The following is a 13,140-nucleotide window of genomic DNA, read 5'->3' as shown; positions in this document are numbered from 1 at the left end:
GCATGTGTTCTGTGTACATCATGCTGTGCTCCTGTGCTTTCCTACATGGTGAGAGGAATGGCTTGTTGGGCTCATGTGCTGAGTACGTAGTACGTGCACACACCATCCATGAATCTGTCATTTGGAGGTACACAGAAGTCTGGCAAGCATGCACTATGACTGTTTGATGGGGAGAAATGCTGAATTTCTATTTGCATTTTATTTGCAATACAATGATTATTTTATTTTAATTTTTTTTTCAGAAATTCAGTGATACATTTCATGTGCAAAAATACCTGAGAGTTTTGTCAAAGCACGTGCTTGTGTGTATATTATTTTTAGTGATACTGGGGAAGACAAATGAGAATCTGCATCTGCTTGACAGGGCAAGGAAGAAAAGAAAAATTAAATGGAAATCATCCTATATCAACAGCCCAAACTGCAATCTGCAATTCTATATTGAATTACCATTGCAGATAGAGTGCTTAGGAGACTATTCATTTTGTGTCTACCTTAATAAACCAAATGCTTCCTTTAGAAAAAAAAGAAGCACAGCAGTGAAATCACATAAAATGAAAGCTAGTGACTATTCAGCCAGAGTTCCAAAGTAAAAGAAACATTTAGAAAAGCATATTAGAAGAAGAGAGACAAAGGAAAAAGCAGCAGCTGAGTATATATTAAAAACTCCACCAGCAAAAACGTCTGGCGATTCTTTTGTAAATAAGATGTGAGGGGCAGATGCTCCTTTTTTCATCATTTCATCCTATGTTGAGAATACCAGGGGAGAAGTTCCTCTGACAGCTAGATACACAGCAGCCCTTGCCATCTGGTAGGAAAAGTGCATCAAGGCTCAGCACAGGAAGCAGAATGAACACCATGGAAATCTATTTTAACCAGTATTTTGCTGGAGCCAAGGAGATATAGCTATGTGGAGGTTGAGGTGACAAGAGGATGAAAGATGGGAAATCCACAGACATAGGTTAGGGACAGGCACCTATTGAGTGGTATAGCCACCATGTGTGCACATGTGTATAGCCACTCACTGGCTGTGTTTTTCTTTTCAATCTTCAGGAAGAGGCAGCCAGAATTCTCGCCCACCAGCCAGTGTCCGTCGGCACATGTGCAGCTTTGAAAAATCCCTGCAGTGAATGTGTAAGAGAAGCTGCATGACAAAGAGTGGTTTTACCCCTTGCTTTCTTTTTCTCGTTGGTTTATCATGTCTAATGATGGGACAAATGTGGTGCATGCCATTAAATATGGGAAATTTGCTTATGTCCCCTTGTTTCACACAATACTTTAAACATTGTCCAGATGTGATGAAGAGGACATTGAATAAATTTTTTGAAGATTTTACATTTATTTCTAAATGCCTACAACTTTGCAAATATGTCCTCTTTCTTGTACTAATTTTATCTTCTTTTTTCCATTCAGCCAACATTTTTCTCCTTTTTGTAGTTTTGCATAGAGATGACACTATCCTGTGTGCTTTACATGGCAAGACACCTCTGCTGTGCACAGCTCTTGCTAACCCATGCTTGTTAGCAAACTGAGGCTGCAGACCCAGCTGAGGGAGCACAGAAAACATTTGTTTTGGTGGGATTTGCAGAAAACAGGGAAATCACAAAAAGGCACATGTAAATAAAACCAGCAGGATTTTGTATAGAAACAAATGGCATCTCAAAATAACAGCAGTGAATCTTTTTTCTGTTGTAATTTCTGAAAGACGTTCAGATTCTGCATTCAGCAAACAATAGCGAAGTTCTGCTCTTCAGAAGCAAGAAGTGCAAATACTGCCCTCTCTGAGCAAACACAAATACGGTGCAGAAAACAAGCAAGCTGTTGCAAAACCAGAAAGACTTCACCTCATTTCTCCCAGATCTATGCTCTTTTCCATCTGATAAGCAGCAGATGTGTGACAGTCTTGCTCCCTGCCCCAGGGAAGATTGTGCAGTGACTCGGTGGAAGGATGCTCGTGATCCACTGACACAGCATTTTGGGCAGTGCTCCCCGCTGCAACCAGAGATGCCGTTGCACTGCTATGAGTAGCGCAAAGCATTCCAGCTCTGTGTATGTCTCTGAGAGTCTATGCAATCTGTGGGCATGTAGCAACGATGTTAATTCAATCCAACCTGCCTCTCTGATTTGCAGATCAGAAGAAATCCACAAAATTCATCATACATTTGGAGCAGTTGTGATGGCTTTATGGGGCTTGTGCAGCAACCAGATTTGGCACCCTGAAAAGCAAACTGTACACAGGCAGTGTAAGGAGCAGCACAAACTATTTGTTTCTATCTTCTAAATCAGAACAATATGCCTCTTTTTTTCTGAACTGGAACAAGTGCTGCAGATTCTCAGGGTACAGATCACCAATTGTCTGTCTGGAAATTCAAATGGGAGTCCAATGCAGGCATACTATTAGGTGGTAAAAGCAAATGCAACAACAGATTCTATTCAAAAAAGCATGAGTACACGCTGTGAAGCTCCTGAGCACAGGGAAAGCTGAACCTCCTGCTTTTTGCATGGCCATGCTTGGATATTTTTTTTCAGTTTTGAAAAAAAATGCTTATCTGCTCCTGAGAAACACCTCTGGTGGGACTCCAACCTGTCAATGGGTCTGCAAATGCTTGTGGTATCTGTCCAGATAAGAACACCTTCAAGAAGCAGGGGAGTTTTTCAGATCTGCTCAGCATGAAGCTTGCTATTTTGGCTTTTCTGCCTGCCTCTGCCCCTCAGGCTTCCCCCTCCCTCCAGCCAGGGCTGATGTGTTCAGAGGCCTGGCAGGGCTGCACTATGGCTCAAGGAAAGGCATGTCCTCCATCTACAGTCTGAGCTCCCTGTGGCCACACAGCCCAGTCTGAGCGGTAGACAATTGTCCATGATATCACCAGCTGCCCATCAGCACCACCTGGTCTCAAGCCTCAATCTCATCCACCAGAACTCCAGCAATTTGTAAGTCCAGAATTTCCTTAGGAGGCCCCGCTTCATCACCCCAACATGCTGGAAATCACCACATGTCCTATGGTTTCCCTCAGCTCCCACCTACAAGCAAGTAGATGTAAACTCTTGGAACTGTCCTGTGTTTTGATGCATATTATACTTAGCATCATTTGTTTCACCAATCTTCATCCCCCTTCTCTGTGCAACGCTGGAGATGGTTAGAAATGCAGAATCATCGAAATATAGAATCATAACATTTTATTATCATATTAAACCCAGAAACATCAGCTTGGAGTTTCAGGGCTTTTTTCTTTTGAAGCTGCACATTTGTTACCATGGAAACTTTCGGATACACCCAAAAACCCACAGGCTTTACAGGCTGCTTTATCTACTGCAGCACATTAGGGAGAGCTGTACACTACAAACAAGAGGCCTCATGACTAAGCTTCCTGTGGCAACTTGGCTAAGTTTGCCACAGGGTTAAGCACTCAAAATGCTGGCATGCTAAGACAAGTCTGATGGCTCTTTAAGCCCCGTTTAAACTGTTGGGAATTTATTTTATTCTCAAGGCTACCAGAGAGTTTGACAAGTTATTGTGGAAGAACGACCTCATTGACCACTACCCCTGTAAGGGTTGCACACTTTTTGGCAGGAAATATCCAGGGCAGCTGGTTTTTCTGTTCATAAGGAATTGCTCCTTTTCTAATACAGCTATAGACTAGGAAATATTCTGGCCATGCAGTATAATTTGGCCCTTTTTTAGCTTCATTTAGAGCTCTCAGTTGGGCATCTCTATGCCATGTGAAATACTTTTCAGCCTTGGTGTTAATGCCTTCGAGATGCTTGAAAAAATCCAGAATATATTTGGATATTTTAGTTTTATCTCATGCACTCTGTCCTATGTCCCCAGTGTTTTATTATTGCTGTTCACTATACAGCTTTCAGCTTGTCAATATCTTTTTGGTAAAAAACATTGTGGCCCAAATAATTTTCCATCAGAACCACAGAGGATTACAGAAAGCAAGGAAAAACCTCCAACTGTCCTAATTACTATTAAAATGCATTCATAGGAAAGATCTACTGATTTCTGCACCATGGTGTGGTGCTTTTCAGTGGGGAATACAGAATTCATGGGCAATTTTTGTGGTTTTATTCTATTCAAGTTCATTAATTAGTATTTCTTATTCAACAGCAGCTCCATGGCATTTCTTTTGATGCAATGTTTTTTGAAGGTTGTTGATCTTTACAGCCTCCCAGTCCTACAGATTATTTTGCCTTAGTTGCACCCACCTACACTTTTTGTAAATGAACTTAATTGTAGCATTTTCTTCGAATGTTCCTAAGCTTTCTAGGTTCCTTTGCTCAAAACATTGTACTTTTCAGTTTTCAGGTTCTATCAACTGTTCTCCCTTCTGAGCCTGTAAGAATAAATGCTTCAGGTCAGGCATTGGCACTGGCTGCACTGTCATAAACATTTATTTGAATTTGCAGCATGAAACACACCTTCAGATAACCCAAATGAGCTTCTCCGTTGATACCAGAGGACCTATGATGACTTACACCGTGTTTTCCCATGCATTAACTTTATTATCCTTAAAAAAATTACAAAAATGACTCAGTAGGATGAATTAATTCTGAATATTCAGTGGGCTTTACTTTTTAATAATAACAAAATAAACAGATTCAAAAGCTATTAACTACTAAGAGCACTTTTTAATTTCACTTTGATTTGCAGGTTTCTCATCTTCATTTCTTGAGCACTGGATGAATTTTCTTGCTGTTTCTGACAAATTGTTTATTATCTTGACTCTGTATTATCTATTAGATTGTTTTCTCAAAGCAACACTTTAGTAGTTATTTGATTTTTTTTTTCCAAAGCACCTAATGAACACACAGGAGTGGAAAATTTTTTCACTAATATTGGATGACTGAAATATGACACAGCTTCTGTATTTCAGATGAGACTACAAATTTCTAGTAGTAATTATCATGAGTAGTCAGACCTTCATACACATTATCAGTGTAATAGTCTCACACCTCTGTTGAGCTAGGTAGATTTGTGATACATGCTGAACTTGTGGGACTTCAACTACACTGAAACAATGCATTGACCATTTCTCTCACCACCTCTCACTCTCCCCATATTCACAACTCTACAAAAGCTTATGTACATAAAAATTATTGTTATGTCTCAAAGTAAATAAATCTACTTATTTTGGGACATTTGGCTATATCTGAGCTGTTTGATTTGGAAGTAATTCCCTACCCAAGTATGAGCCTAGCAGCAACCCACTTCTGTGGTAGCAAAATGTAAAGTGAGTGACACCAGCCCTGTTCCAGCTTTCCCCATCTGAGTGACCAGAGCAGAGAGGTGAGGGGGGCTGCCAACCTCTGATCCTGCCCAAGGGTCTGATCCCAACCTGGAGACCCTCTGGATGGAAACCAGAATCTCATCACAGGGTACTCAGCCTAGGCATAAGTACTGCATCCACATTACAGACTGTATAATATTAAGATTTCAATTTAAAAAAGAGAAAAATATTCCAATTATCAATAGGGTGAATATACATTAGAAAGCCTATTTGCAACTCAGATAAAGTAATGCTTAACTTCTGCATTAAAGTAGCTTATGAAGGAAATTATTTGGTTACATTTATTTTACATAAACCAGTGGCCAGACAGAGAGTTGGAAAGGCAGCTCTGGACTTGAGCTCACTCACAACATCTCTAAGTATCATCAGGTTCTGCCCTGGAAAGACAGTATGACATCATTATGTTCTCCTATATTTTTTGTTGTTGTTTGCATCATACATTTAAAGCAGTGCTCTAATTAACATAGAATATTGTGTCCAATGCTCAAGGCAATTTTGTCCAAAAAAAAAAGAGGGAGGGAGGGATGAGGGCAGGCGGGTAAAGGGAGGAGGGGAGCAACAAGGAAAAGTAAGTTAAGTAATTTAAATTTCCAGAAACACAAGTGGGAGGTTAAACATTGCTCTAATTACACAGCACTAACAAAAGCATTGGAGCCATGCTGTGAGAACAGTTTTAAGTTCCTCTTGTCACCAAGATAGAGATTATAGTGTAAACAAGCTAAGGCTGAAATTTGTTTGTGATTTCTTTTTTCATTTAGGTGATTATATGAGGCAAAAATCCTGAGCATACACCAGATAGGGACTATGGTTGGTGAGGGCTCCCTCACTGATGAGAGAGTGCAGAGAAATTTTACCAACCCCGGTTTAAGAGAGGGGTCCCTAGAACCAGTGCTCTAGAAGTTAGGCTGGCAGGCACACGCAGACCAGCACGGCTTGCTTTGCTAATGAGCAGCAGGGATGGCTGTGGCAGCTCTGAGAGTGGCTGCTCAGTGCAGGGAGGTATCACTACCCTGGATTAGAACCTGCTCACTCCCTTAATCACATTTCATGCCCCAGTGGCCTTACTGAAATGGAGACAATAACAGAAGAGACCCTGGGGATACCAGCAAAGCACCTGCAGTGTGCTGCAGTGCAGGTATTAGCCTTAAATTTTCAGCTTGTTAGCTTAGGCCCTGGGAACTGTGAGGCAGGAGCAGGACAGAGCTTTAGTCTAGCTCATTGCCACTTACCTGACTGCAGGGCTGGAGAAAGTTTTTAGTTTACTGACTGTCTCTCTCTGGGCAGGGCAGAAATTCCTCCACTGGCTTCCCTAGGATAGCATCCATCAGCAAGTGCTGTGTAGGGATGAGAAAGGTTTTGTCCAAAGCACAGCTTTTGAACAGGGCATTTCTTTCTGTTCTGCACCCCACTGCCTCCAAAGGCTGGTCACCTGTGTCAGTGCTCAGGGACAGCTCTGCATGTGCTACGCTCCGGAGCCAGCTGCCAATGGCTGTACCTGGGCTCTCTGAAGGGAGGAGCAGCATTTGGTCACTGGGCAGTACCTGGCAGTGACCTCCTCTGGCTGCTGGTAAGACAGGTCAGGGTTTGTTTCAGACTTAATTTTTCCTGACAAAGTTGATAGGCTTCTCAGTTCTCATTTTATGTTCATTCCTAAAATTTTATTGTAATAGAAGGGACTGCCAGGTTATCCAGTTCTTCCTACTGGCTGTGGCATTTCAGTTACCACAGTGACTACAAGGAGGTAGGTTGGGCCAAAACATTGGGCTGGCAATGAAAGACAGGTGATGTTTACTATTTGTCCCATAATATTCTCCTCTTCCTCTGATTAATTACCATTGTTGTTTAAAAAAACACAAACAGCCTTATATATTAAATCTTTGCTCTGTGTCTTGTCTAACACCACCAAGCTGGCTCAAATGTCTGCATCACTCATCTCAGCAAGATTAAGAATCTTAATTAAGGTTCTTCCTCAGCTCACGGCCACTTGAAGAAGATAGCAGACCACAACTCTGGCATCCTGAAAGGACAAAACAGAGTATAAACTCTTACGAGATCAAGGAATATCCCTTCCTGTTTTAACAGAAAGTGCTCTTTCACAAACACTTTGCCTGACTGCATCTGAAGCCAGGCCTGAAGCCATTTTCCAGCCTGTGTGTTCCTGGAGTTAACCTCATCAGGAAACATACTACCCTGCTTAACTGTTTCATGTGCTATCAATTAGGGATTGTCATGCATAAAACATTCGAGGAAAAAAAAAAAAAAGGCGACAAAGTTTCAGGCCCACAAGACTCAAAGGTGATTTAATTCTCTATGCTTGATATCAGGTTATAACTTTTCTGGTAAAAGGATCAGAGGTCTAACTTACCTTAGACCAATGTGACAATAATTTTTCATCTCAGAAGCATTCAGCCTCTGAGATGTAAAGAAACCTTTTCTATTCAACATCTAACATAAGTCATCCTCAGAATCCTGAAGTAGGGAGAGAAGCCAACAGTTGTGGAGTACTCAGACTTGACACTACTCCAAGGAATCCGATAAGGTCAGGTCCTCCAGGAACCGGCAAGAGCAGGACTCTGTTCTTGGCCTGAAATTGTACTTGGTTCTGGGGAGCTCCTGGTCACAAGGAGGGACCAGATTTTGGTCATCTGGAGATACTTAACACAGTGAGCTGTTTAACAAGTTATAGGCATGTCCTCCTGTTGGGCAGGCATTTTGGACCATTTTGAACCATAGTCTCAGACCTGGATGTATCAGTTCTTTCAAAGAATTTCAGGAAGTAACTATTAGGATCTGAAGTTGTTTTGCATCTTGTTTAGGGTCTACAATAAAGAAAGAAAGCTGAAAGTGCCCCAGAGTCATACAGAGAGTATGTTATAAAGATCAATGCATGTATTAGAAGCAAAATTTTGAATTACCAAAAATAGCAAAAGCTCTGCTCGTGAAATTAATAAAAACTCACACCAAAAATATACTTCTATTTCCCCTAAAATACAAAACACATAGATAAAGCTGTGGTGAAAATTGAGAAAAAGCATCTAAATTCAAAGTATGTTCTTGCCTATAAGCAAAAGCAAACCCACCCTATATGCTGATAGGATGTCCAGCAATCCACCTGAACATATAGACTAGATGAGAGGATTTGGAGAAATAGTAAGTGGAGTGTTACACTGGGTATATGCAAGTGCAAACCTTAAGATCCCTTGAGATTCCAAGAAGTTCACTTCTGAGCAGAAAGTGTGAAGTCTAAATCCTATGAAAAATTGACAGGAGAAAGGACAGAGTTAGGAAAGATAAATGAACGCATGGTGGACATGCACTGGGTAATCACCCTACTGATTAAATGAAGAAAACACGACTTGGTGCCATCTTGTCACTGTGCTAATGAACATCAGGTTTTCAATACCCTCACTGTGACCTGGCTTCATACCCTCTCTTGCCTTTTTGTGGAAAACCATCCCTTCTCCCATTAACCCAGGCAGATTATTTTGATCTTGGCCTTCTCCAATGGATGTTTCCTTCAAAAGAGGAGATGGCAATCACTTAGCAAGTGATGACCACACAATCAGGACTGTCATCATTAGTTTGCACAAGTGAGACAGCTCCTCTCACTGAGACTCTGTTCAGGTCTGAGCTTTTCCAGACCCATCTTTGTTGTTGTCTAAATGGGAATTAATGATATTCAAGATGGCTGCTTTTTGTTCCAGCATAACAAGTGCTCTTCTTGCATTTTAATGATTAATTTTTCCTGAAAGTGTCAAACTCAATGTGACCCCCTGCCAGCCATCCAGCAAGACAGAGCCCAGGTATTTCTATGGCAGTCTTGGGACTCCATCTCAAAATCTGACTCATTAACAGGCTAGCAGTGCCTGGACATAGCAACTAGAGGGAAAGAGCTGGAACAATAATCTGAGGCAAATAATTCATGGATCTTGTCAAATGGATTTCACAGAGAGCCACTGCAGCCCTAAAGCTCTTTGTCATGAGGCCATTGGAGCCATGAGCAGTAAGGTCAGGCAAGCAGAGGCAAGCAGGACCAGCTCTCCCCAAGGAGCAAGCTGCTACCAGACAAATTTAGACGAAATGGTCTGCTCACCTTTGGACATTGCAGTACCAGCACAGTTTAAGCATGGCCATTGACCTGAGACTATGGAGAGTGCCACAGAAGAAGGAAGTAAGACCAGAATTTGAGAGTGAGGGAGAGAGAAATGAACTAAATAGGAGCAAGAATTGAAGACAGAGGTAGTGAGCTCCTTAAAATAGCTGTGCTTGCCTTTGATGTAAAATACAAAATCTTGGAAATAAAACGAGATAGAGAAAAAACAGATGGTGTGAGGAGGGATTCAAAAGTGAGGTGATGCACCAGAACTAGATGTGAAGAAATAAATTATGCAGAAATGGACTTAGCACAAAAGGCAGAAGATAATCATAACATTTTTTTAGAAAAGCCCTTTGCTTATTGTAAGCTACAGCGTCAGCAAAATACAAGAGCACTTGACTTATTTCTTCTTCTTGTAGACTTCCTGTCTACAAGAAGATACTTGTTTTGAAATTAAACTAGACTAAATGTGTTTCTGTGTGAAGAGTTTGCAGTTCTTGGCATGTTAAACATTACTTTAAAAAACTTTCACACCCAAGAGTTACACTCATTTGCTTATCATTATAGCACATTAAAAAAAAAAAGTTATACCATAGCTTATTTGATCAAAACAGGAAGGGTTCTAAGCCTTCATTCTTATCTTTTCATTGATCACTATAAAATGGATGTTTCCTTCTTCAGTTCAGAACATGACTTTCTTATCTCTTAGGTTAAAGCTCTAAATCAAAACAACTCCAGGTCCTATCAACTACATGCTTTGGGGAGTTATGAATTTTTTAGTTTGGCCTTTTCATATGCCCCAGTTCCTACAGAGGTGGTGAGTCACAGGTCCAGAATTTGGAGTCTGGAGTTGGAGATGAGCTTCCCAGCTTGGATCCACCTAAAATTCTTTTTTTTTTTTCTCCAGGAGTACTTACTGCTCGACAGAAAAATGACACATTGTCATGTATATTTCTTTTCTGTTTTGACAGATTTACAACACTAGATGTCTTGTACCAGTCTCTTCCAGCTATGACAAAGTCAGTCAATATGGGGTTTTTTTTATAAAATTCAAGTGGCAATTATTTACTCCTTAAAAAAGAGAACCATGAGAGTCTGAGCAAGGGAAGCAAAATGCTTACAACAATACTGCAATACTGTAGGGGAAACAATCTCCTCTGGTGTGTGCAGTAGCAGGAGGTGAGGCTGCTGTGCCAGCCTCCCACTCACTTTGTCTCCCATCTGCATGGCAGTCTCAGGGTCTGAAATGTAATCCTTTGTTTGCTTCTGGTCCCTGAGGGATGAAACCCCGAGATAAGGACGCTTCGCATAAATCATCTCAGAATTTCTCTCCGTCTCTGGTTTGCACCCAGATGATGTATTTTAGAATTTGTGAACCATCTCTACTGCCTGACCTGCAGTTAAACAGTTGCTTGGTCCTCTAAAGCACTGCTCAGCTCCCTGTCCCACCAGCTGCTCACAAGCTGCCACTCAGCTCTGAGCGCTGCTCCTTTCAAGAGTACAGGGAAATGCAAAATCCTACAGCTCCTCAGAGTGGGACCTGACCCTCAGATCCTCACTCGGCCAAACTGCCCAGAGTTTTGGTGGGACCCCGCCCGTACGAGGAGTCAGAGGGTTTGACTCACCGTGGTCATGCTGCTGCTTGTTCCTCCTCCCACACAAACCAACTGTTTTCAGTCCCAGAATTTTAGCCTGGATTGTAAATAAACAGTCACTCGGGAAGAAGTGCATTTACCTCCCACCTGATAGAAGCCCTGGGAGTTCTTAATTTCTCTGTTAGCTAATCTGTTTCTAAGGGGAAGAGGGAATAAAAGGGAAAGGGGGGGTTAGAAACCATTTATTTCTCTACTCAGTTTGCCAAAGGCTATGACTGTGGATTGTTTTTCTTCCAACAGCTTGAAAATATTTCCTATAAGCTGCAAATCAGGCTTAATTAAATCTTTTCCTGTGACCTTTTTCCTGTGTTTTTTTTCTTCTCCCCTGCAAAATGGTGAGCAAACCTAGATACCAAATGACAGCTCAAGTCCTCAAACCACAGATGGCTCTCCCAGAGCCCTTCCCGCAGGCTAGCCTTTCCAGGTTGGCTGTAGGATGGATAACCAACATCACTTTTGGATGAAAATCATAGCGTTGTTTTCTCATGTAGTATTTCTGGGAGGACATGAAAAACTGGTGGGGGGAGGCTTACTAATGAGGCAAAGCAATTAGTATTTTTGTAGGCTTGTTTGTTATACTGCCTGTGTCTTCGTAATGTAAATGCAAATAAACCATCTTTATTTTATTCATAGTTCTAATGGAAAGTCTGTGTCATGGTCTGAACCAGGTGGAAGACAAGATCCAAAGGGGGAACATACCTGGCACAGACTCTCAGTGCATGTGAAGAACCAGGAGACAGGGTGCAATCAGACAGCGGTGATCAAACCCCTCACTAAAGACTGCCACGGCCAAAGTCTGACTTTTACCGACATCAGCACTAAGACTCTGTACAATGTGGTGGAGGAAGAAGACAGAGAGCCCGTTCACCTCAACCAGTCCAACAGCCCTTCCATGGTGGTGCACAGGCGGGTGGCAACAACCCCCCCGCTGCAGGCCACGGCGGAGGAAACGCAACTCTTCTTGCCTGAGCAGTCCCCCAAGACCCTGCCCCTGCAGCCACAGTCTCTCATGGACCAGCTGCAAGGAGTGGTCAACAAGTTTGCCACCGGCATCCCCGACTTCAACGCCGTCCTCCCCACTCCCGGCTCAGGGAACGGCGTGCGGCCGCCCTGCCCACCCCCGCCACCGCAGCAGCCCCTGCAGCCCTTCCAGGTGGCTGCCTTCAGCCAGGAGCCCCTGTCTCCCCCGGCTGAGGAAGCCGAGAGTGAGAAGGTGAAGCTCATTCAGGGATATGTGTATGAGAAGAGCACAGAGGAGGAGGAGGACGAGGAGCCGGCAACCAGCAAACTGACTCTCGAAGACTCTCCGGCGCTGACGCCCCCGTCCCCTTTCCGGGATTCAGTGGCTTCGGGCAGCTCCGTGCCCAGCTCCCCCGTGTCGGAGTCGGTGCTCTGCACACCCCCAGATGTGACCTACGCCACTGTCATCCTGAGGGATTATAAGCAAAGCTCGTCCACCCTGTAGATGCTGCAAGAGACAAGGCAGGAAGGACTTTGGCAGCTGCCCACTGGGAGGACGTGCGGAGACAAGCCTCCCAGGGCTGCGGGAGAGAAAGCAGAGAACAAAGTGACAAATGACAGGGCAAAAATTTCATCCTGCACTTAAATAACTAAAATGAAACAAAAAGAAAATAAAAAATCCATTCTGAGGGCTCAAGATTCTCTATCTGTTGAAAATAAATGTACTTTGGGAAAATGTTAGGAAACCACAACAAAGCACAAACTAAAGGAACAACTTCTATAGAAAAAAAAAAAAAAATAAACACGCAGGAAAAAAAATATAATCACACTCAGTCACACCCGTTCTTGGCAATGCTTGCAAAGGACTCTGGGGAGTGCGACCTGGAGAAGTCATTAGCACACCTCATGACTGCTGTCTGTCTGCCATGGGAGTAACACACCCAGGAGCCAGAAGGGCAGAGTGTGGTGCGGGGGAACAAAGCTACTTGTATATGAGACATATATGCATAAATACCTTTTTCCTGGTTTCTACAGGTGGTATAACTGTGGATCTTTATTTTGGGTAGAGGAGATGAGATAATGTGAAAGCACATGGCTCTTACTGACTCCTACCTGAATGATTTCATTCTTCATACTAGGC

At 42.6% G+C, this 13,140-nt stretch overlaps 1 protein-coding gene across 4 annotated transcripts in view; it reads left to right on the top strand.

The window, feature by feature from the left end:
- Positions 1–12,792, top strand: part of GRM1 (glutamate metabotropic receptor 1) — a 180,638-nt gene extending 167,846 nt beyond the window's left edge. The window contains exons 9-10 of one of the 4 annotated variants that reach the window (XM_054279119.1): positions 1,051–1,131; positions 11,708–11,797. In XM_054279119.1, the coding sequence (XP_054135094.1) occupies positions 1,051–1,111 (61 nt within the window). In that variant the 3' untranslated portion in view covers positions 1,112–1,131; positions 11,708–11,797. Of the gene's footprint in view, positions 1–1,050; positions 1,132–11,672 lie in introns of all 4 variants that reach the window. The other 3 variants (XM_054279118.1, XM_054279116.1, XM_054279117.1) reach the window with 3 other exon arrangements.
- The last annotated feature ends 348 nt before the right edge of the window (positions 12,793–13,140 follow it).

This window comes from Melozone crissalis, unplaced genomic scaffold (genome assembly GCF_028551555.1).
Source record: "Melozone crissalis strain CALT ecotype California unplaced genomic scaffold, PUWL_Pcris_2 ptg000027l_1, whole genome shotgun sequence".
Taxonomy (NCBI): Eukaryota; Metazoa; Chordata; class Aves; order Passeriformes; family Passerellidae; genus Melozone; species Melozone crissalis.
The sequence above is the reverse complement of the archived record's forward strand: the minus strand, read 5'-3'. Positions and strand labels throughout refer to the sequence as shown.